This window comes from Notechis scutatus, chromosome 6 (assembly GCF_049901735.1).
Source record: "Notechis scutatus isolate UNSWTSFEM ecotype Mainland chromosome 6, rNotScu1.2, whole genome shotgun sequence".
NCBI lineage: Eukaryota > Metazoa > Chordata > Lepidosauria > Squamata > Elapidae > Notechis > Notechis scutatus.
The window spans coordinates 49,100,075-49,123,485 of NC_142014.1; the positions used below are offsets into that span (position 1 = coordinate 49,100,075).

General features: G+C 38.5%; 2 protein-coding genes across 2 annotated transcripts; one reads left to right on the forward strand and one right to left on the reverse strand.

The window, feature by feature from the left end:
• Positions 1-268: 268 nt before the first annotated feature.
• Positions 269-19,537, forward strand: WBP11 (WW domain binding protein 11). Its single transcript, XM_026694483.2, has 12 exons — positions 269-551; positions 1,026-1,128; positions 3,898-3,929; positions 4,623-4,716; positions 8,125-8,321; positions 11,963-12,096; positions 14,542-14,741; positions 15,311-15,505; positions 15,725-15,826; positions 17,164-17,475; positions 17,945-18,127; positions 18,590-19,537. The coding sequence occupies exons 2-12, from the start codon at positions 1,065-1,067 to the stop codon at positions 19,006-19,008; spliced, it is 1,932 nt and encodes a 643-aa protein (XP_026550268.1). The 5' UTR covers positions 269-551; positions 1,026-1,064; the 3' UTR covers positions 19,009-19,537.
• Positions 19,538-21,076: 1,539 nt separating this feature from the next.
• Positions 21,077-23,249, reverse strand: LOC113430773 (histone H3). Its single transcript, XM_026693188.2, has one exon. The coding sequence runs from the start codon at positions 23,195-23,197 to the stop codon at positions 22,787-22,789; it is 411 nt and encodes a 136-aa protein (XP_026548973.1). The 5' UTR covers positions 23,198-23,249; the 3' UTR covers positions 21,077-22,786.
• Between the last annotated feature and the right edge of the window lie 162 nt (positions 23,250-23,411).

Genomic DNA, 23,411 nt, shown 5'->3' on the forward strand with positions numbered 1-23,411 from the left:
AAAAGCCATATTTGTTGGGTTTTGTTGGAATTTTGAGTCACAACCTCTTTAAATTGAGCCCTTTTTATTTTGCAGTGGTGTTAATCTCAGATGTGTATTTTAATAACGTTAAAAATTAATCCAACAATAAACACCTTGAAACAAAATAAGATCGTATCTCAAAAACAGTAACGCCTTTTCCCTGTTACACTTTTAACTGTTATACACTGCAGATAGTTTAAAATTAACCCGGAAGTTATGCGCTAGGGGCGAGTTTGTAAGTCTATGCGACCAAACGTCACTCATTTGGCCGGAAGTCGGCGCTGTGCGACTATCTGTAGCCCGCACTAGGTTTTATTGGTACAGCCGTGAAATCGCGTGGATTTTTAAGATGGCGCCTGAGTAGAAAACTCTCTGGAAGCGGATTCGATTTTTTTCTTTCCGCCGGAGGCAGGTCATCGGGCTGGGCTGGCTGGTTGGAGGACTCCTTTTGAATGGGCTCTGTGGAAAACGTAGCCCGTAGTTTTGCCTTGGCGGCTATCTGGTTTTAGGACTTGCGACCTTGGCGGCAGGTAAGGAAAATAAGGCAGAAAGGGCGATTTCTCTCTTCGGGATCTTCTCTGTCCCAAACAGTTACGCTCTTTGCTCTAGCATTGTTTATGTCGCACCTTTCGTTCTCCTCTTTGGATTTACAAATATTTCACGCTAGAACTTGATTAAATATTAATGTGGCTGTTCATAGAGTGGAGATTGTGGTTGTGCTGTACTGGATCTTTATTTTAATCTTATTCAAATGATGAGCCATCCGTTGTCAGAGCCAAGTAATCTCAATTCAGAAGAAAAAGATTAATTTGGATTCAGCAACTGGGGCGGGGCTGGGGGGGGGGGAGAAATGTCTTCTGCCTTTCCTCCTTTATTAATCAGTGTTTTAAGAGACTGGCAGAAGCAGTGGTCACAAGAGATTCGAGGAAACCATGGGAAACTTGGTGGCTTATTATTCTTATTAGGATATTACAGAAATTATGTTTTTCCTCTATCTTGTCTAGTTTCAGCAAGTGGAAGAGTAAAAGAGATAAATAGTCAAAATGGGAAGGAGATCTACATCTTCCACTAAGAGTGGGAAGTTCATGAACCCCACGGACCAAGCACGTAAGTATCTTGAAATCTTTTTCAAGTTTGGACATTGGCTAGAGAGGATATGTCATTGTTGGTTTGTAATACGTTCTATGCATTTAACTCTATTGAGGTTTCACGTACAACTATATTCTTAAGTTCAGTAAACAATATCACTTATTTAGGAAAATAAAAGTATGTATGAATACATTGCATATATACCTTCTAAATTTATGGAATGTAGACATTGCAAGGTGCCCTCTTAGACTGGAGATTCTAGCTTGCATAGAATAGCATGAACATGCTTGGAGTAAAGTTGGGATTTGGTGCTTGAGTTTACTGGACAAAATGTGCCCACCTTGATCAGGCTGTCCTTATCATTAGCAGGAAATGCTTCATATGCCATGAATGCTATTAAGACTGATCTACAGCTTCTCTATCATACTTAGAAATCCTCACTTAACCAAAGCCAGGATGGGCAGTGGGGCTGAATACCTGTAAGACCTGCTACTGACAATTAGGGCATATGAAGATTATGATTTGGAATATAGGAAAAGAGTAATAAAGAATATGCATTAATGAAATGAAAGGAATAAATGAATTAAAGTAAATTATATTGAATGCCTTTGAATCTAAGACAAAGATGAAGAGTACAGTAGATCTGAATAAAAGTAATTCTTTGGAATGGAATGGATGCATCAATGCAGAAAGTGAAAGTGCAGATTTAATTATGAATGAAAAATTAAATATATATCAAAGTCTGAATTGGGGTTATTTAGGTTGTTTTGGGAACATGAAAAAAAAAAGAATCTGTAATAGTTGGTAGAATATTACTTACAATGGAAAACGGATGGAAAAGTTTTAACCCAACTATAAAATAATATGAAAAGGATAACCCGCAAGCCCAGAGAGCTACATTTTCTGCAATAGTCTGTAAATGGAATGCTGTCCTTCAAATGGATGATGAATGGATATATGATGGATTTTTTAAGGTGATATCGGTTCTGAATGTACATACCAAATATAAACATAAATAGGTACAAAATAAAAGTAATTTACAATCATTTGTTTAGTGAAAGTTACAGTGGAACTGAAGAAAAGTGACTTATGACCACTTTTCACAGTATCCCCATGTGATCAAAATTTGGGTGCTTGGGAACTAGTTCATATTTATGATGGTTGCAGTGTCCAGGGGTCATGTGATCACTTTTTGCGACTTTCTGATAAACAAAGTCAATGTGGAAGCCAGATTCACTTAACCATGTTGCTAACTTTAACAATTGCAGATTCACTTAATAATTGGCAAGAAAGATCATAAAGTGGGACAAAACTCACTTAACTGTCTTGCTTAGCAACAGAAATGTTGGCCTCAATTGTGGTTGTAAGTCAAGGACTATATATTGAGATGGTTTGATCATAGAGAATGAATGAGGATCAATTTACAAAACAAACAAAAAAGAAAAAAAACTGTAGGAAGAGTTAATAGGTTAAGAGAAAGGGGAAGACCAAGAAAGTTGTTAGATTGAATTGACTAAATGCTGAAAAAGGGAAAGGTGAGAATTTTTTAAAAAGTGTGTGTGTGTGTGTGTGATCAAAGATCAGACAGAAGGCAACATATATGAAGTGATACATGATCATTTAGAAGGATAGGAAAGTTTAGCGGGGCATATTGAATGGTGGTAGTATACAGTATTTTTAACTAGTTTATTTAATCATGCCTTTAATTTATTTGGATGAACGTTTCTCCTTTTTTGTGCTTTTGCACGGCTTATATTAAAAAGGAATTATATGATGCATATGTATGTTTATGTGAAATTAATGTCCAGGTAGATAACACCATGAATTCTTTAAGGGAGAGTAGAATTAATTATGGCATTAGATTTTCCAGTAGATGCTGCAGTTAGCATAATTCAGTCTTGCAACAATATTGGACAATATTGAAAAATCACAATTCCAAAGCAGTACATTGTGTACTGTGGTATTCTATATAATGCTACTCTGAACAAATGAAGGCATTTGCTGTCTACATAGATCAATGTGAAATGGCAATATTAGAAACAAATTACCTTTTATGCTTAAAAAGAATAGATATATGTTTTGAATTACTTTGAAAAATGATCTTTACACAGCAAAATAATAACTTTTGTATTGCATTAAATTGTTCATGACATAAAGCTGCACATGATCCCTTTCTTTTAAAGTTGCTCAAAATCAGTTTTTTTTAAAGTTTGTTAATTTATTAATGATAATATCCACCTTTTCTATGAAATGCAATTTGATATCCATGGATATCTTCTGTAATATAAGCTCTTCAAGAACAGGGAGTAGGTTGGATGGAGAGTAGCTGCCCCAGAGTTAGGTTTGTGATTGAGTGATGACTTGAAGGGGTCTAAGTCCTAACCCTGTATGCTATGTATGCTCCCAAATTTTCATTTTCTTTGTTAATTATATATACGATGACTAAATCCTCAACAGTGTTCAAAATGGATTTTAACATTTAGGATGTGGAGTCAAATTTATTGCTGTTAAATAATACTAAAATTATAGAAGACTAAATTTCAAATTATTTAAAAATACAAGTTAACAGATTTCTGATTCTAGTCTAATTCATAATTGTATGTATTATCCAAATTTGAAATCCAGTTATGATATAATTCTAGAACTATTCCCAAAATACTAGCTTGATTTACTTCAACTTATTTTTAAGTTCATTTATAAAATATGCCTATTAATATATTATGTCCATATTTGCACTGTATTTTTCACAAAATATATATTTGTGATAATTTAAATTTCTATTTGTAGGAAAGGAGGCCCGGAAGAGGGAACTGAAGAAGGTAATAGATCTTTGCCAAATTACAAACAGAGGCTGGCGTTGCTATTTGTTTCTTGTTGGCTTTGTATCTGACATTAAGTGCATGTGTATTAATATAGAATTTACAAATCATATTAATCAACTTTTTTCCTAATAAATTGTCTTGTCTGAGCAAGATTTGATATAGGGCACTGGTTTAGAATTATGGTGTTATTAATAAAGCTATTTTTCATAAATATTAAGTAAATTTTAAAAGCATACAAAAACTGCCTCATAAAACATGGACAGATGATAGTATAGGAAATAATTATGTATATACAGTGAATATAAAAAGTATACATATCCCTTGATAAAAGCCAGATTTTTTAGATTTAAAAAAATCAGACTAAGATAAATAACTTCAGAATTTTTTCTATCTTCAGTATAAATAAAATTATATAATTCAATTGAAAAACAACTTTTTTCTGGCATCTTAATAGGGATATGTAGATTTCCCATATCCACTGTGTTAAAGAAAGGGAGAATGAATATATTTGGATATGTTGGAGGAGGTCACATTGACTGTAAAACTTGAATAAATAAAACCCTCTGGGTTTGCTGGATACATAAGACTCAAAATTAGAAAAGTTGCACTTTTATTTTATTAAGTAGATTAAATATATTGCCTGTGAAGTCCAGGCCCTTAATTCTGGCTTTTATTTTCTTCTGAGTTCAGAACAAAAAGCAGCGCATGATGGTGAGAGCAGCAGTGCTAAAGATGAAGGATCCCAAACAAATCATTCGAGACATGGAAAAACTTGATGAAATGGGTAGGTTTGAATCTCTTTTCAACATGCATAGAAAAAGTAATGTGAAAGAAGGACTAGTTTAACAAGCATTATCCATTCCTTTATTGTCATTGCACCTCGTACAACGAAATCAAACACCATCTTCAGTGCACATCATGACCATGAAAATAAACACAAACACACATCCTTCACACGTCACACATTGAACCGGAAACCCCTGACACCACACCAACACTGCACTATACATTAGAATTCAAAAGAGCTACTGCCCTGGGATAGAAGCTGTTTTTCAGCCTATTTGTCCTTGTTTTTATTATTCTGTACCGTCTGCCAGATTATAATAGTTAAAAAAAAGGGGGGGTGCCCAGGATGAGATGGATCTTTAAGAATGTTTCGAACTTTCTTAAGGCAGTGGGAGCTATAAAGCTCTTCCAAAGAGGGGAGAGGGCAACCAGTGATCTTCTGGGCAATGACGTTAACCCTCTGGAGTGTTTTCCTATCTGCCACTGTGCAATTGGCAAACCATACAAAGATGCAGTAAGTTAAGATACTCTATAGTGCAACGGTAGAAGGTCACCAGCAGTTTTTCATTCAGTTGTTTTCTGAGAAGTCTCAGGTAGTATAAATCTCTGCTGGGCACTTTTGACCAGTGCTGCAATGTGAACACCCCAGGTCAGGTCCTCTTTTATAGTAACACCCAGAAACTTAAAACTGGCCACTTGCTCCACTCAGTCTCCATTGATAAGCAAGGGCTGGATGTCTGATCTGTTCCTTCTATAATCCATTATAAACTCCTTGGTCTTACTGGTGTTGAGGACCAAGTTATTGCCTCCTGAAAGCAACCGGTCCACCTCATCTTGGTAGGCAGACTCAACCCTCCCCCCCTGGAGATGAGTCCCACCACTGTTGTATCATCTGCAAATTTAGTAATAGTATTACTAGTGTGAGTGGGAATGCAGTCATGCACATAAAGAGTATAGAGTAAGGGACTCAACACGCAACCCTGTGGTGTACCAGTATTAAGAATAAGGGCTGATGAGGTAGATTACCTAATCTGACCCTCTGTGAGCGGCCAGACAGGAAATCCATAATCCAAAGGCAGATTGAATAAGAAAGTCCAAGGTCCAGAAGTTTAGACACTAGTCTATGTGGAAGAATTGTGTTAAATGCAGAACTAAAATCTACAAAAAGCATCTTCACATACCCCCCCGCTGTTCTAGATGAGTCAGAGCAGCGTAAAGAGTGATGGCTATAGCGTCTGTAGATCTGTTTCTTCTGTATGCAAACTGGTGTTTATCAAATGTATGCAGAAGACCAGAAATGATGTGCTGGCAGACCAATTTCCCAAAGCACTTCATGATGATAGGAGTGAGTGTCATTGGTCTGTAATCATTGAGGTTATTGATAGGGAACTTCTTTGGCAGCAGAACAATGGTGGAAGCTTTCAAACAAGATGGAATAGTGGACTGGGATAAAGACCAATTGAAGATCTTGGTAAAGACTCCAGCCAACTGATCAGCCCAGTCTTTAAGCACTTGGCCAGAGATACCATTAGGACCTGCAGCCTTTCTAGGGTCCACAGCCCTCAGAATACTCCTCACCTCCTCTTTCTCCACAATGAGGTGGGGGCTACAATTGGCTGGTGGTTCTATTTTAGCTGTCTGATGTCTCCACTTCAGATAGAGCAAAGAAATGATTCAGTTCCTCTGCCAATGAAGCATCCTCCTCAGGAGGGATGACATTGGTCGGTTGATGGTGGTAATTTGTTGAATCCCTGCCTCATGTTATTGCTATAAAAATTATCCTCAATCTTCCTCTTATCAGTCTTGGTCTTCCGAATACCTTTCTTCAGATTAGCTGTGGCAACACTACATCTTGCCCCATCACCAGACCTAAAAGTCATCCAGGTTTTCTGATTGGGATAGATCCTAATACGTTTATCCACAGTAATAGTATCTGTGCTGTGTTTGATATAGCACAGAACAGCTGCAATATGCTCTTCTAGGTCAGGGTGGTAAAAGATGTCCCAATTTGTTTTCTCAAAACAATCCTGAAGTTGTTGGGAAGCATCTTCTGGCCAAGATTTCACTGTCTTTATTATAGGCAGAGTCCGTCTCCTAAGAAGGATGTATGCTGGTGCTAAAAGCAATGACATATAGTCTGATTGTCACAAGTGTGGTAATTGTATAACCTTATAGTTTGATGTTGGTATATACTTGTCCAATAGGTTTGCTCCTCTAGTAGCACGCTTAACATGCTGTTAGAATTTAGGCAGCACTGCTTTTAAATCAGCTTGATTAAAGTCCCCCGCTATGATATGCACAGCATCAGGATACGTATTCTGCTGATTACAAACAATGTTATACAAGAATCCTGAAGCTATGGTAGTGTTGGCATCAGGTGGGATATAGACTGCAGTAATCAAAACCACGCTGAATTCCCATGGAAGATATATGGGTCTGCATTTAAGAGTCATATACTCCAGATCCTGTCTACAGTCTTTGTATTGATACACCAGCTTTTGTTCACATAAAGGCTTAAACCTCCCTCTTTGCTCTTGCCAGAATCTCTACTCCTGTCCTGTCGGTGAGCTATGTAGCCTTCCAGCTCAACAGCTGCATCTGGAATGAGTGAATGAAGCCAAGTTTCTGTGATTAGCAAAACACAGCAATTCTTGATGAATTTAGTCTTTGCAATCTGTAGCCTTAATTCATCCATTTTGTTAGTCAGAGATCTTGCATTGGTAAGAAATATACTTGGAATTGAAGGCTTGTGTGGAAACTTACTCAGCCTAAAGAGAACCCCAGCATGGCATCCTCTCTTCCTCTTCCTGTTCCTCTTTCTCTGCTTCTTCCTCCTCCCTGCAGGGATAGTGATCCATGACTCCCCCCGGGGCCTTAGCTGCCTCCTTCGGTATGTTATGAGAATGTATAAAATTGTCCTTAATAGCCTTTTTACATTTCAGTACATTTCAGGCTTGCCGACTACAGATGCCCCTTGCCCCACAGGATTCAATCAAGGAAAGGATCCAAAACACACACAGAATCATACACACCATACACTGAAAGAAGGAGCAGCCAAGCTGCAGCATCCATGTGCACAGCCATCTTGAAAACCCTGTATGAGAAAGAAAGTAAACCCCATAATTAACAAGTGATAGATGATTGTATAATCATACTGACCACACGACCACAGAAATGTGATCAATCCTGGCTCCTTCAGTTAAGAAACAAAAATGAGCACCACCCCCTGCAGTTGGACACAACCATCTTTACCTTTTTTTTGATGATTATCAGGAAGAGTAGTTGTTGTCTTTTTCTATTTTCTATACCCTTTATGATTGTGCTTGGCATTGTGAACTTCAGGTAGTGGAAAGATGAAGATGTACACTTTTTTTTTTTCATGTATCTGTCCTAATTCTGTTTACAGAATTTAATCCAGTACAACAGCCTCAATTAAATGAAAAGGTGCTTAAGGACAAGCGTAAGAAACTGCGTGAAACTTTTGAGCGTATCCTGCGACTATATGAGAAGGAGAATCCAGACATTTATAAGGAGTTGCGCAAGCTAGAGGTGGAATATGAACAGAAAAGATCTCAGCTCAGTCAGTACTTTGATGCTGTAAAGGTACCTATTCACATCAGCTTTAAGTTATTGGCTTGATTTTACATTTTATTTCTTAGGTACTCATGAAAGAAGTTGGTTGAGTCTTCAGATTGCTTTTCAGTCTTAATTATTTGGAATTACTCATGTGCATAATATGTGTCTTGCTGACAACAGTATGGACAAGTGATCATGAGGTTATCATTGTAATTTGCCAGTTCACTAGAACTTATCACAGAGTTTAGTAATTAGGGGGTCACAGAAAAAACACTACTTAAAAATCTTTCTTCTGATTTCATTTGCAGAGCTGAAATAACTGAGCTCAATTAATATAGTTTACCATATATTCCTTCTGTAAACTTGTGTTACAGAATTTCACACTGTTACTTCTTTGTACAAATTGGTCCCCAAGGAAACCAAACATTCTGCAATTGGTTACTTGTCATTATTCATTAAATACTATGTTTTAAATCATTGGTTCCAGACGTGTGGTTCAGAGATCAATAATGGTGCACAAAGGACTAGTGGTCTCTGATATATTTCAAGTACTGTCTGATGTAGATATTAATGTATAAAAAAATATTGGCCTAAAACTCCAGAGAGAGTCAAAGATTTTGGCATTCTTCCTCTAAATCTTATAAGATAGTTTGTAAGAATTTGACCATTTTTTTAAAACTAGAATTGTTTAAAGGGATCCTGTGAGACATGATGTCTGCAGACGTTGTCAATCCTGATTTATATAGTGATCCTGAAAATATTTTCACGATGATGTACTTGCATAAGGAAAAGGTTAAGAACTGCTATTTTAGACACTTAAGATTGTTTTGCTTGTATTGATCTAATAAACATTAGGTAGGGAAGAAGAAAGTGTATTTTAGAAAAGAAGAAGAAAAGTATTTTAATTCTGGAAGAATTCAAGGATGTTTGACAATAATATACCCAGAACTTCCTCTTTAGATTATCTGATACCAAAAAAAAGGGCTTAAAAGAAGAGACAGGATATAACTGAAAATCAGGCTATTTTGAATACATATACAAGAAATGAAACCAGCTGAGTGTTAATAGTTAAAAAATAAATATTTATTTTTGATATTTTTAAATTTAATAATAACACATAAATAATAAACCTAAATAAAATAATAAATTAGAGCGCCAGTTTGTTCTAGTAGCTAAGGCACTGGGCTAGAAACTGGGGGTCTGTGAGTCTTATCTTGATGAAAGTGAAGTCATTTCTATATGTTTTCTTCTTTTTTTCCCATATGTACACATACATACATACACACTGCTCAAAAAAATAAAGGGAACACTTAAACAACACAATGTAACTCCAAGTCAATCACACTTCTGTGAAATCAAACTGTCCACTTAGGTAGCAACACTGATTGACAATCAATTTCACATGCTGTTGTACAAATGGAATAGACAACAGGTGGAAAGCAGAGGCAGGAAGTAAGACATCCCCAATAAAGGAGTGGTTCTGCAGGTGGTGACCACAGACCACTTCTCAGTTCCTATGCTTTCTGGCTGATGGTTTGGTCACTTTTGAATGCTGGCGGTGCTTTCACTCTAGTGGTAGCATGAGACGGAGTCTACAATCCAAACAAGTGGCTCAGTTAGTGCAGCTCATCCAGGATGGCACATCAATGCGAGCTGTGGCAAGAAGGTTTGCTATGTCTGTCAGCGTAGTGTCCAGAGCATGGAGGCGCTACCAGGAGACAGGCCAGTACATCAGGAGACGAGGAGGCTGTAGGAGGGCAACAACCCAGCATCAGGACCGCTACCTCCACCTTTGTGCAAGGAGGGACAGGAGGAGCATTGCCAGAGTCCTGCAAAATGACCTCCAGTGGGCCACAAATGTGCATGTGGCTGCTCAAACGGTCAGAAACAGACTCCATGAGGGTGGTATGAGGGCCCGATGTCCACAGGTGGGGATTGGGCTTACAGCCCAACACCGTGCAGGACGTTTGGCATTTGCCAGAGAACACTAAGATTGGCAAATTCGCCACTGGCACCCCGTGCGCTTCACAGATGAAAGCAAGTTCACACTGAGCACATGTGACAGATGTGACAGGGTCTGGAGATGCCATGGAGAACGTTCTGCTGCCTGAAACATCCTCCAGCATGACCGGTTTGGCAGTGGGTCAGTAATGGTGTGGGGTGGCATTTCTTTAGGGGGCCGCACAGCCCTCCATGTGCTCGCCAGAGGTAGCCTGACTGCCATTAGGTACCGAGATGAGATCCTCAGACCCCTTGTGAGACCATATGCTGGTGCGGTTGGCCCTGGGTTCCTCCTAATGCACGACAATGCTAGACCTCATGTGGCTAGAGTATGTCAGCAGTTCCTGCAAGACGAAGGCATTGATGCTATGGACTGGCCCACCCGTTCCCCAGACCTGAATCCAATTGAGCACATCTGGGACATCATCTCTCGCTCCATCCACCAAAGCCATGTTGCACCACAGACTGTCCAGGAGTTGGGGGATGCTTTAGTCCAGGTGTGGGAGGAGATCCCTCAGGAGACCATCCGCCACCTCATCAAGAGCATGCACAGGCGTTGTAGGGAGGTCATATAGGCACATGGAGGCCACACACACTACTGAGCCTCATTTTGACTTGTTTTAAGGACATTACATCAAAGTTGGATCAACCTGTAGTGTTTTTTTCCACTTTAATTTTGAGTGTAACTCCAAATCCAGACCTCCATGGGTGGCTAAATTTGATTTCCATTGATACTTTTTGTGTGATTTTGTTGTCAGCACATTCAACTATGTAATGAACAAAGTATTTAATAAGAATATTTCATTCATTCAGATCTAGTATGTCTTATTTTTATGTTCTTTATTTTTTTGAGCAGTGATAATTATATATATATATGTGTGTGTGTGTGTATGTGTGTGTGTATATATATATATACATATACATATACATATACATATACATATACATATACATACATACATACATACATATATACATACATACATACATACATATATATATATATATATATATATATATATATATATATATATATGGATCTTTGGTTATTCGGGTTTTCTCCCACGTAAGATTGAATAAACTATTATAGAAAAAAGTCAATTAGGCAGAGTTATGCAATACAGATAGATTATCAAATATTTGCAAGAGATAGTTCTGCAAGGAGAGGATGCCAATCAATCCAATAGAATTTATCTATCTTAATTACCAGACTAAAACACTACATATCACTTCAGTTACACTAGGAACTATTATTTCTGTACTTCTATTCTACCACTCAACTCTTTACAGGCATTCGCTCGAATACTATTTTATAAATCAGTAATTAACAGTTTTATTTTTTTGTAATTATTTTTCTCAATAACATTTGTTACTGAAATTGTTGGATCACTTGATTCTGTTGCATTAATTTGAAATTCTGATTCAATGTTTCTAAATGTTACTACTTTGTTTCCATTTTTCTTTTTGTGAAAAACAAGATTGCATGTTGTAACTGGAAAGTTTTAAAAAATCCTCCTGTCTTTATATTTTAAGAGCTATTTTTTAAAAAGTTTTGTAAATCATTTTCAGGATATAATTCCTTCAAAATTAATAGAAACATGCAACTTACATTACAAACACTGATGTATCCATTGGGACCACTGAAGGAAACTTAATTTTTTCCCCAGAATGCTCAGCATGTTGAGGTAGAGAGCATCCCCCTGCCTGACATGCCTCATGCTCCTTCCAACATTCTCATTCAAGATATCCCTTTGCCTGGAGCCCAACCTCCTTCCATTCTCAAAAAAACATCAGCCTATGGGTAAGAAAGAATTACATTGCAGATGAGAGAACTTGAATGGAGTCAGTAAAATGCTTAGAATCCTGTATTGTTATTTTGTAATTGCTGTTAGTTTCATTCTAAACAGTTGCCATTTTCTTTGCTTTCCCATCACATGCAATCATGCAATCTACACTTCAAAGTGTAGATTAAGGAATTCAAAATACACATTAAGACAAAAGTTGACTTTCTTTTCAAGAAAGTGTTAGATTAGGACCAGAGAGATTCAGGTTTGAATCCTCATTCAACCAGGAAGCCCAGTTGATGGTTTTCCACCATCAGCATCACTTGGCCTAGTCTTCGCTTTTCATAATCATTGTGATATTTGCAAAAATGTTCCACATTTATTATTTTCCTATTTGTTTAATTTTTAGTTCTAATATACCTTTTGCTTTTTGCCTTAAATCTTTTTGGTATTATTAATAATAAGGTTTTATAAATAACTTTTGTTGTTACTGCTACTTTAACCTATTCTGGGGAATTCAAACCAAGAAACAAAACTTTTGAAAATAGCTGTTCTTTAATATATGAAAATGCACATTATGAAACATATGAACAGATTGTAAGACCAGGCACTGAAGGCATAATTATGGCAAACCCATCACAACTAACAGGCTCCGTTTGTACATTACATTAAATCATGGGTCTGCAACCTTAAACTCGCAGCCATTTGGACCTGTTCCCACAGAAAAAAAAACACGTGGAGCCATAAAACGTGGGTGGGCGTGGCCAACTCAGTGTCACTCACACAATCACATGACCCCTCCAGCCATGCCCCACCCAGGTTTTGTGCCCCCCTCCCCCTGGTGCTTTCTGTGGGAAATGGATCTCTCTCCCTCCCTCTCTCCCTCCCATTTCTGTTTTTCTCTTTTTCTTCTCCCTCTGCCTCTTTCTTTCTTTTCTTCCTTCCCTTCCCTTTCTTTTTCTTTCTCATTGAATATGTTAGCAAATCCAAAATAAAGTTATTAATTGTGGGAAATTGCTTCTCCGGAATCTTTTCATAGTGAACTCTATGAAACTTGATAGAAGCTAACAGCAATAGCATATATATTTTGATTTCTTTTGAGTTTGACAATATAATATATTATCCAACATTATAAATAATCTTATTTTCAGGTGCATTTTTTGCATTTCTGTTATTTCCTTAAAAAAAATCAGACTTGCTCCCAATTTGTCCCTTCTGGCAAACTGCAGTTTTCTTGGCAAGAGATCTAGCTTGCCATTGCTTTCATCATAGGTCTGAGAGAGTTTTTTTCTTTTTTCTTTTCTTCTCTCTCTCTCTTCTTTCTTTCTTCCCCCTTCTCTTTCTCATTTGTTTCCCTCTTTTCTCTCTCTCATTCTCTTTCTTCCTCTCCCTCTGTCTCTCCCCTTCTCTCTTCTCAATTGTTTCTCTTTTCCTCTCATTCTTTCCCTCCATCATTTTCTCTTTTCTCTCTTTTTCTCCCTTTTTCTCTCTCTCATCTCTCTCTCTCTCTCTCTCATTTCTGTTAAGTTTTCCTTTACTCTCCCCCTCTTCCCTTCTCTCATTTGTTTCTCTCTTTTCTCTCTCTCTCATTCTCTGCCTCCAGCTCTTTCATTTCTCTCTCCCCCTTCACTTTCATTCTCTCCATAATGTTCTCATTTCTCTCTTTTTCTTCCCTTTTCTCTCTCTCATCTCTCTCTCGTACGTGCACATGCAGGATACGCTCCTGGGCCAAGGTCACAGTGGCGGTGGCGGTGACTATTCCTCCCGCTGCCGCCACTGCGCACTCAGATGGGTAGCCGGACGCACTGCACAGGAGAACCAGAGCTCTTCCCTCCCTGCATCCAGCGGTGGCTACTCCTCCTCCCCATTCTCCTCCTTCCTGAGCCGACACGAAGGGGACTGTGGCTGGTGCTGTTGCCCGTGAAGGATGCAGAATCACAAAAAGCAGCCAGTCACGGGCAGTGCGGAAAAAATGCTAGGGGTGCTTCAGCCACGTGACCGGGTTGGGACAGTGTCTTGTGGTGGAGAGCTGGTTGCGTGACCGGGTTGACAGGGAACTGCAAAAGAGGAGTCAAAGAGCCTCATGCAGCTCTGGAGTCGTGGGTTGCTGACACCTGCATTAAATCATTCTTTGGCCTTATATTCCAAAGAATAAGCTTCTGCAATTCTTTTGACGAAGCTATCAGAATTAGCTAATTGTCCCTTGGTTTTTCCCCCCCAGACTTGGATAAATCTGATTATTAATTTTCTGCTTTAGTTAATCATTAATTAAACACTTTTCTTTTTTATAAATTACACACTCAGATATCTTTAGATATCTTCAAAACTGAAGCAATTATTTCTGATCTTATATCTTTTTAAGCATGCGTTTGATAAAAGTTTAGACTTATTAGAAAAAAAGTAGGAAAAGTTTCAGACTTCCAACATTCCTAATATTGCACTTACCTCAATCATATTTCTAGGCCTCCTGTCAGGCCTGTTACTATACTTCCACCTCCTGGGCATGGTGTACCCCGTCTACCTCCTGGTAGGAAGCCCCCTGGACCTCCACCAGGACCACCACCACCTCAGGTTTTGCAGATATATGGGCGTAAAGTAGGATTCACTGTTGAAATGCCTCCTCGGAGAAGAGATGAAGACATGTCTTATAGTCCAGAGACAGGTAAATGGCTTCCCCTCTTCAAACTATTAGTACAGGTTGTCCTTGACTTATGACCACAATTTGGATTAGAATTTGATTGCTAAGTGGTATAGTTGTTAAGCAAGTCATGAGATGTCCATACTTTTGTGGTCATTAGTGAACCCAGCTTCCCCCATTGGCTGTATGTTGGAAGCTGAATACGAAGGTCACAAATTGCAATTGTGATCGCAGGATACTGCAACCAGTCATAAGTAAGCATTGGCTGCAAAGTGCTGAAATTACGATCATGCAACTGCGGGGATGGTACAACAGTTGTAACTTTGAGGACAGGTCGTAAGCCCCTTTTTAAAAATGCCATAGTAACTTCATCGTTAAATGAATGGTCATAAATCGAAGACTCCCTGTGTGTCATTAGGAAAATAGATATTTTCTGAATATACCATCTATTTTGTCTCTACCTTGTATGCTTAAGAGCTGGAAGTAGAAAAATTGTTTTAATTTTAAAAGCAAATGTGATAGAAAAGAGTCTTTTTCTCTCTGCCCCCCGCCCCCGCACTTGCCACAGATAAAACATACCTTAAATTTTACAGGTCGAAGAGGCCACGATGAAGATGCTTCCAGTACAAGTGAAGATGAGGGATACCCTGACGATATGGATCAGGACAAGCACGATGACACTAGTGATGACAGTGATAGTGAAAGGAGTGATGCTGACAGTGAAGGGGAAGAGTTCATGCATCTTGATGACAATGTTGAAAGGGAAAGTGGTGAAGACAAGAAATCTGGTAAGCTTGGGAAAAATGATTTAGATCAGAATTAACTAATGGAAAAATTAGTAAATGTTGCACTTATAACATGCATGTTTATAGGCTTGGGAAGAAATTGCTGTATTCTTAAGCTGAAAACCGAACAGATAATCTTTGGGAAATTAGATATTGGTAAACCTGATAGAAACACTGATAGATGATGAAAAAATCTTCATATTTCATCACATACTTTTGCAGGTCATAGTGTACGTTTTGCTGATATTCCTGGAAAATCAAGAAAAAAGAAGAAGAACATGAAGGAACTCACACCACTTCAAGCAATGATGTTGCGAATGGCTGGTAAATATTTTTTTTAAAAAAGTTACCTCTGTCCCATGCTCTTTTTATTTATTTTTTAGTTAGAAGCTAGGGACACTTGTTTAAAGAAATAACACCCAGGATAACTTTTAAGCAAGGATTTATTTTAAGAACTCAGTATAGTAAAGGATGTGGGGTATTAATACAAACCAATTGTGATGAAATAATTTCAAATGATAACTTGTTTGCAGTCATTGTCCTTCAGATTATTAAATTCACATGTTCCAGAAGCATCGCACAGAGCTCAAAAGTGGTGGATTTGTGTTCTCATAAAATGACCTCATTTACAATTTGATTTGATTTGATTGCTGTTATTTTAGTCATGGAAATAATTGAAATACCAAGTAAAACAGAAATTAAAACTAAAGCGCAAATTAATTAACAAAAGCCAAATGAAAACCTGTATTTTGAAAAAAGTTTTAAAAGTATTGAGAATGAAGCCAAGTGTAAATCCAAAAGAATTAAATTTTATAACTTGGAAAATGGGAAGGAGCATACAGTATCATCCCAGTGATGGCCTATAGATGAAATATTCACTCTGGATAAATGTAACTCTGTTTTGTAATGGAAATTTGTTCCAGTTGTAACTAGCTTAAAGCAGAGTTGTTATGACTCTTACTGGAATCACATAAGGACACATTTTTAGTTTGTACAAGCAGAAGTCTCTTGGGGATCTGTGGGATTTTTTTTTTACTAAATGTTGAACAGATGGAAATTCTGGGAGTTGAAGTCCACATATCTTAAAATTGAAAAATATTATACTAAACCATTTTATAAATGCATTTTTATGCTGTACCATGGTGATCTGTTCCAAATATTTTCATAAATTTCTTGATTTTAATGTGTCACCATTCATTTTAGTCCACCATTAATATGCAAGGCTGATCCAAAGTAAATATAATATTGTATCTATTAAATTCATTTACACAATCTTTGTTAGATTGCAGCCAAGTGAGAAAACACATTTCTGTTTAATGAAGACTTCCCTGATTCCCATGGAAGCTTCCGTTGAAATGAAGATAGAAGCCTCAAATTAAAGGATAGTTATCCAGATCGTGGTAGGAAGGGTAATAAAATAATACATTCCTACACTTCAATGCCCACTAACCTTGAAATTGCTTAACATTTGCCTTGTCTGCTATTTGCATAGCAAAGAGAATTCATATGCCTAGAGTGCATTTTCATCATAATGATTGAAAATACGCTTGTTTTTTAAAAATTTCCATAACATGAAGAAAATACATAAAGGAATATTAGGCTATTATCCACAACCTTTAATTTATTAAGTATTATAAAGGGAGAGCTGTAATTGTTTGTAGGCCAGGAAATTCCTGAGGGTGGCAAAGAGATAGAAGAATATTCTGAAGAGGATGACGACGACGACGAAGATGACTCTGATGCAGAGGATTCTCAGCAACAGCAGCAAATCACAGAAGAATCACACTCAGAGATGGGATCCTCAACGCCTTCTCAAACAAATCCACCCCAGCAGCAACCTCCACCTCAGCCTGTCCCTCCAACTCAGATCCAAGCACCTCCGATGCCTGGGCCACCCCCTCTTGGACCCCCTCCTGCACCACCTTTGAGACCACCAGGACCTCCTACTGGCCTTCCTCCTGGGCCCCCTCCAGGTGGGTATTTGAACAGGCAGTTTTATTATTAAACTAGCTATATGTAAGGGCGCTGGTGTAGTTTTATGTGATGAATAAAAAGATTGCTATATTTTACACAAAACTGAACTTCAGTTACCTCAGCAGAATTTGTCATAAAAGATAAATCCCCCCCCCTTTTGTGACAAATTGGGATGGATATATACTATTCTACATATACATGTGACAAACTGGGATGTGTGTGTTGCATACGCACATACATACTACTATGCATACTTACCTGTACATATGGGAGAGCTTGATTCAGAAAGAAAATAATTTGTTTTAGTTGTTAAATCACCCTTTTCATAGAATGAATTGGAGTGCTTTGTAAACAACACATTCTTGAAACATTTTTTCAATCTAAACCATATCAATTAGAAAATGATACTGAAGAATTACCCTTAATTGAGAAATAGTCAACTAACATGTATCTATATGATACTTGTAGGTGCTCCTCCTTTCTTAAGACCACCTGGATTGCCTGGACTGCGTGGACCTTTGCCACGGCTCTTACCTCCTGGTCCTCCACCTGGCCGGCCACCTGGTCCTCCACCTGGCCCACCTCCTGGTTTGCCTCCTGGCCCACCTCCTAGGGGCCCCCCACCTCGTCTGCCACCTCCAGCTCCTCCAGGTAATGTTATCATTGAGAAGTGATGGATGTTTTTCTTCAGTGATTCCTAGTAGAACAGAGATCTCATTCTAAGTTGGGATTCCATGAAATGAGAGATCGTGACTGAAGCAAATAAATATTAATTGTTGAACTTTGTGTACTGCACAATTTTAGCAAGTGCAGCGATAGGAATGTTTATACTTTGGAATTCAACTGCTGGCCTGTAACTCTGCTATTGTAACTATTGTCATACATGAATTGTGTAGGTAGAACTGAAATTCACTAGGATATGTGACTTAGGATTAGTCTTTCTTGATAGATCTCTTGAATTTTCATGGATATTGTGCATGTAAGAAAATGAAAACAATGAATTTATGATTAGGAAAATTCTTGGGAATCTTAACTGAGACATAGTATATAACTTAAGATTTACATTTTTATTCTTCACAAAGATCAGAAGAATAACAGTTTCTCTTTCTGCAGGTATTCCCCCTCCTCGTCCAGGCATGTTACGTCCTCCTTTGGTTCCTCCACCTGGGTTATTCCCACCTGCTCCCATTCCAAATCCAGGTGTATTGAGTGCTCCCCCCAGCTTGATTCAGCGCCCCAAGGCAGATGATACTAGTGCAGCCACCATTGAGAAGAAAGCCACAGCAACGATTAGTGCCAAGCCACAGATTACAAACCCCAAGGCTGAGATCACCCGGTTTGTGCCTACAGCTCTTCGAGTTCGGCGAGAGAATAAGGGAACAGCTGCCTCTGTCTTGAGAAAACCTGATGATGAGCCTTCTGTTCAGATAACCAAAACAACTCCTAAAGTTGGCTCATCTGCCCCTGTTTCTGTGCAGACCAAGGATGATGTTTATGAAGCTTTCATGAAGGAGATGGAGGGGCTTCTGTGACAATTAGTTAAGATTTTTATCTTCTATGATGAGATATGGAGTGGGGTTCCATGTTATAATGGCATCCAGTTGAACATCTTTTGTGACAATAAAGTATCTTCCATCCTAATCTACGATCATACTTGAGAGAATAAATCAAAATAGAAAAATGGAATAAAAGGCACTGTCATATTATCAATTCTTAAGAAAGACTGTGCTGTATGGGAAGTATATTGTCTTGAATATTTTTAGTGATCAGAAGAAATACATAGTTTACCAGGGTAAATTCTGGTTCTAATCTCTTACATATAAACCTGATCATCAGGCTTTTGTGTTTGGGTGGCTTCTGTAAATATTTCACAATGCTATTTTTTAGTTGGTGAAATTTCTTGGTTTGTACACTTGTCATAGAGGTGGGCAGACAAGATTGTTTCCATATGTGGCATTGCAAATGGTTTGTATCCTGCTTATTCTGCAGTCACATTAGTGGCTTCTTGCTGGCAGGACAAATGCCATTGTTTTATTAGAGAATAAATATTTGATGTAATACCTTTTTTGTGTCTGCATTAACACTTTATATTTAGAAAGAGAATGAGGACTTTGATTAAATTGTTCATCTGAAAATTAGGTAACGATATTTAGTAAATCTTAATCTCCAATGGATTCAGGAAAGAGATATTTTGTTTTTCCAGTGTTCCCCAACTTCGTAGTTCATATTCCTAATTTTTTTATTATGGTGGCTGGTGGGATACAGAGGTAACATTCAATGGATTTGGTGCTCATGAAGTTAGGAAATGACATGTCATTGATTTCATTTGAGAGAAAGATACAGTCCATGAATCCTGTCTTTCATTCTTTTGTACTTTAGGCTTGCCTACAAACTCTTAAAATCTTGGCATTTTCTAGACAAAAAGGGAGGGGAAAATGATTTTGTTCAGAGGACTAGGCTTAAAAAACAGCAAACATTAAGGGAAGGAGCACTGATTTAGTGCTCACTAATTTATTATTTTGTCAACATAACATTTCACCTGCTTCTAAGCTAGGAAAGTATGGATTCTGCTTTGTGTATCTAACATGGTTAATTTTTCTATCCACTGACAATAAATTTTTGAACTCCTTAAATTGGGGAAAGTTATCTTGAGGTTACAAGGCATCTAAACTGTAGTGATAAGTGTGTGAAGCAGGAATGGGATGTGCTACAGCATGAATATATTGTACAATCAGAAGATTTAACATCTGAAAGTAAAATTTATATTGGCTGGTGCTTTTTGGTGTTTTGAAGGGTCATAAATGAACTGAACAAAAGTGTCCTGAAAAATAGATATTTACTACATCTTGTTCCTGGGAATTTAATGGTTAGAAAATTCTGGAACCTTACATTTTTTCTTTGGATCACACTGAACCAGTCATTCCAGGAGCAGTTAATATACTGAATCGGAAGTTGTTTGTACTATATACTGCTTCAGATGAAACAAACCTGTCTCAGGTCATGACCATATCTGAAACATCATAAACCACTTTCAGTTTAGAGAATTATTAGAAAACCTCCAGAACAGCTGGATTAGTGTGGTTTAAAGCAGGGGGTCTCCAACCTTGGCAACTTTAAGACTTGTGGACTTCAACTCCCAGAATTCCTCAGACAGCTTTGCTGGGAGTTGAAGTCCACAAGTCTTAAAGTTGCCAAGGTTGGAGACCCCTGCTTTAAAGGAAAAATGAAATGTTCCTTGTTATGGAAGGAAAATTCCTGTAATAAAAACTACCAAAGGATGGCAATGTGAGGCATTTCTCAGTTATATTCCCATAAGGAAGAGGGATGCAGGAAGTATTAGCAAAACAACAGGTCTGAAATAGGCTCAGAAGGAAAGCCTGAGAATACTCCCCCCTTCCCCTTGAGGAGACAGGGTTAGGAATATTTTTTAGCATCTCCCTAAGATTTTGGGGAAATAGAAGTAAGAGAGCCTATTTAAAAACTTATGTTTAATTATTTAATGTTATTTTCCTTTGTTTCTATGGTAGGCAAGTGTCTGTAATATCTTTTGTTTTCCCCATGTTCCATCTAAATGTTACCTTTGAGACTTATGTTATGTCTAAATCAGAAAAGTTTAGTGGTGGTAGATAGAAATAATAACAGCAAAGGTATATGACAAACATTCAGAAAGCATAAAATGTTTCCCTAATTATCACTAATTATTTTTTGTGACTGCATTCGTATGACATTCTTTCCATGGTTAACGATTTTCTCTATCCTGTGATCTGAACTCATGCCATGTACTGAAACTCTCAACAGGGACTTAGGCACACTGCCTGCTTGATCTCACCATGGTAAACTGATTCATTGTATTGTGTTAATAAAGTATTCATTTAAAGATACAAAGTTACATTCAGCAAAGTAGAATAACACTACGCAGTGGAAGATTAAACACCATGATTCTAAAAGGCATGTTCTTGATTTACAACCACTTTAGTGATGGTTCAGTTACAATGGCATTGAAAGAAGTGACTTACGACCAGACCAGTCCTCACTTAACGATTGTTACAATATCCCCATGATAATGTGATCAGAATTTGGTTACTTGGCAAGTGGGATGTGTTTAGGACAGCTGTAGCATCCTGTCACATGATCACCATTTACAATCCAGCCAGCCAGCTAGCAACAAGCTAAGTCAATGGGGGACACAAGCTTTGCTAGCAGCACTGATTCACTTAACTGCCGTGATTCCCTAAGCAGCCATGGCAAAACAGATTGTAAAATTGGGCACGACTCACTTAACTGCCTTACTTAGCAACAAGAATTGTGATAAGTCAAGGACTACCTATTGATATAGCCCTTTGGGTGGGTTATATCAATATCTAGGAATTTGTGAGTAATGTGACCTTTTTCAAAAAATGAAAGGGATAATTAAAAAACTGAAACAGCCAAATTTTAAAAAGTTTCGTAGTCAAATCAGCTCTCCTTGAAGTTACTTAGGTAGGGAATACATTTTATAGTATGCTCCTGCAAGGGATATAAATACTTTCAATTTACCATTCAGTCAGAACTGAAGAATATTGGATGAGGAAGAAAACTTCAAGGAAAAAAAAAACCAACAGAAAATAAAAGTTGTCTTGGAAAAGCACATTTGGGACATAGAAGTTTGCAGTATTTCTTAAAATTTGAAATTAAAATATTAATGGAAACAGGTTTTGAGATTTTTAAGGTTTAACAAATGGGACAGTTCTGCTCTCTTTAACCAAAATTCAGGAGGGGCTGTCCCTTTCACGTAAATTGCTATTTAGAGTTCTTGGCGGGAGTTGAGGTTTGTTTTCAGCGGTGTCCTGGCCGTTGGGGGGGGAAGTTAGAAATGTAGGTTCTCCTTTTTCACTCATCGGAGAAAAATCAGACCTCGTAACTGCCCTGGGGCAAGCGCAGGAGTTGGACAATTGAGGTGAAATAACCCTTTTCAAAGCTACAGAAATTCCTTTACACAGATAGTCCTAAGTCTCCACCGTATACAGAATTTTCCCGATCTCAAAATGGCGGTTTAAATAATGGAAACACTTGTGTCCAGAACAATCGGGCCTTAAAATGAACTAGGTGTACAGAATACTTCAAATTTCACCCTTTCCTTGCTACAATCTAGGTACACTGGGGGAAACGGCATTTACTTAAGCTTCCTTAACCGCCTCGGAATTTATTTGAGAAATAGGCTCAAGCTCCTTTCGAGACGAGGGTGGCGGCTCTTAAAAGAGCCTTTGGGTATGGCGGTTTTTTGTTTTGTTTTTTCCGAAAAAGGCCGAAGGAACCGGAGGGGCGCCCGACTTAAGCTCTCTCCCCGCGGATGCGCCGCGCCAGCTGAATGTCCTTCGGCATGATGGTCACCCGCTTGGCGTGAATGGCGCACAGATTCGTGTCCTCGAACAGCCCCACCAGGTACGCTTCGCTCGCCTCCTGCAACGCCATCACGGCCGAGCTCTGGAAGCGCAGGTCGGTCTTGAAGTCCTGGGCGATCTCACGCACCAGCCGCTGGAAGGGCAGCTTGCGGATCAGCAGCTCGGTGGACTTCTGGTAGCGGCGGATCTCTCGCAGGGCGACGGTGCCCGGGCGGTAGCGGTGAGGCTTCTTCACGCCGCCCGTAGCAGGGGCGCTCTTGCGGGCAGCCTTGGTGGCCAGCTGCTTGCGGGGCGCTTTGCCGCCGGTTGATTTCCGAGCCGTCTGCTTCGTCCGAGCCATCTCTCCGCTCGCGCCAAACTTGGACGAGAGAAAAAGCCTTTAAAGGAAGGTTGAGACTCTCTGTCCAATTTATAGCGAGTCCCGGTTCCTCTCCTTATTGGCTGGTCCAAGGAAGGCAATTTCCATTGGAAATCTTCTGGATTTGAAAACGCGCGCTTTGGTTAATGGCAGGAAGCCCCGCCTACTACTTTAGTTTGATGTTTATGTTGTTTTT

Coding starts and splice junctions, on each gene's coding strand:
- WBP11 (XM_026694483.2), top strand. CDS start 1,065: ATGGGAAGGAGATCTACATCTTCCACTAAGAGTGGGAAGTTCATGAAC. Junction 12,097..14,541: donor AAAAAAACATCAGCCTATGG/GTAAGAAAGAAT, acceptor TCATATTTCTAG/GCCTCCTGTCAGGCCTGTTA. Junction 15,827..17,163: donor AATGATGTTGCGAATGGCTG/GTAAATATTTTT, acceptor AATTGTTTGTAG/GCCAGGAAATTCCTGAGGGT.
- LOC113430773 (XM_026693188.2), bottom strand. CDS start 23,197: ATGGCTCGGACGAAGCAGACGGCTCGGAAATCAACCGGCGGCAAAGCG.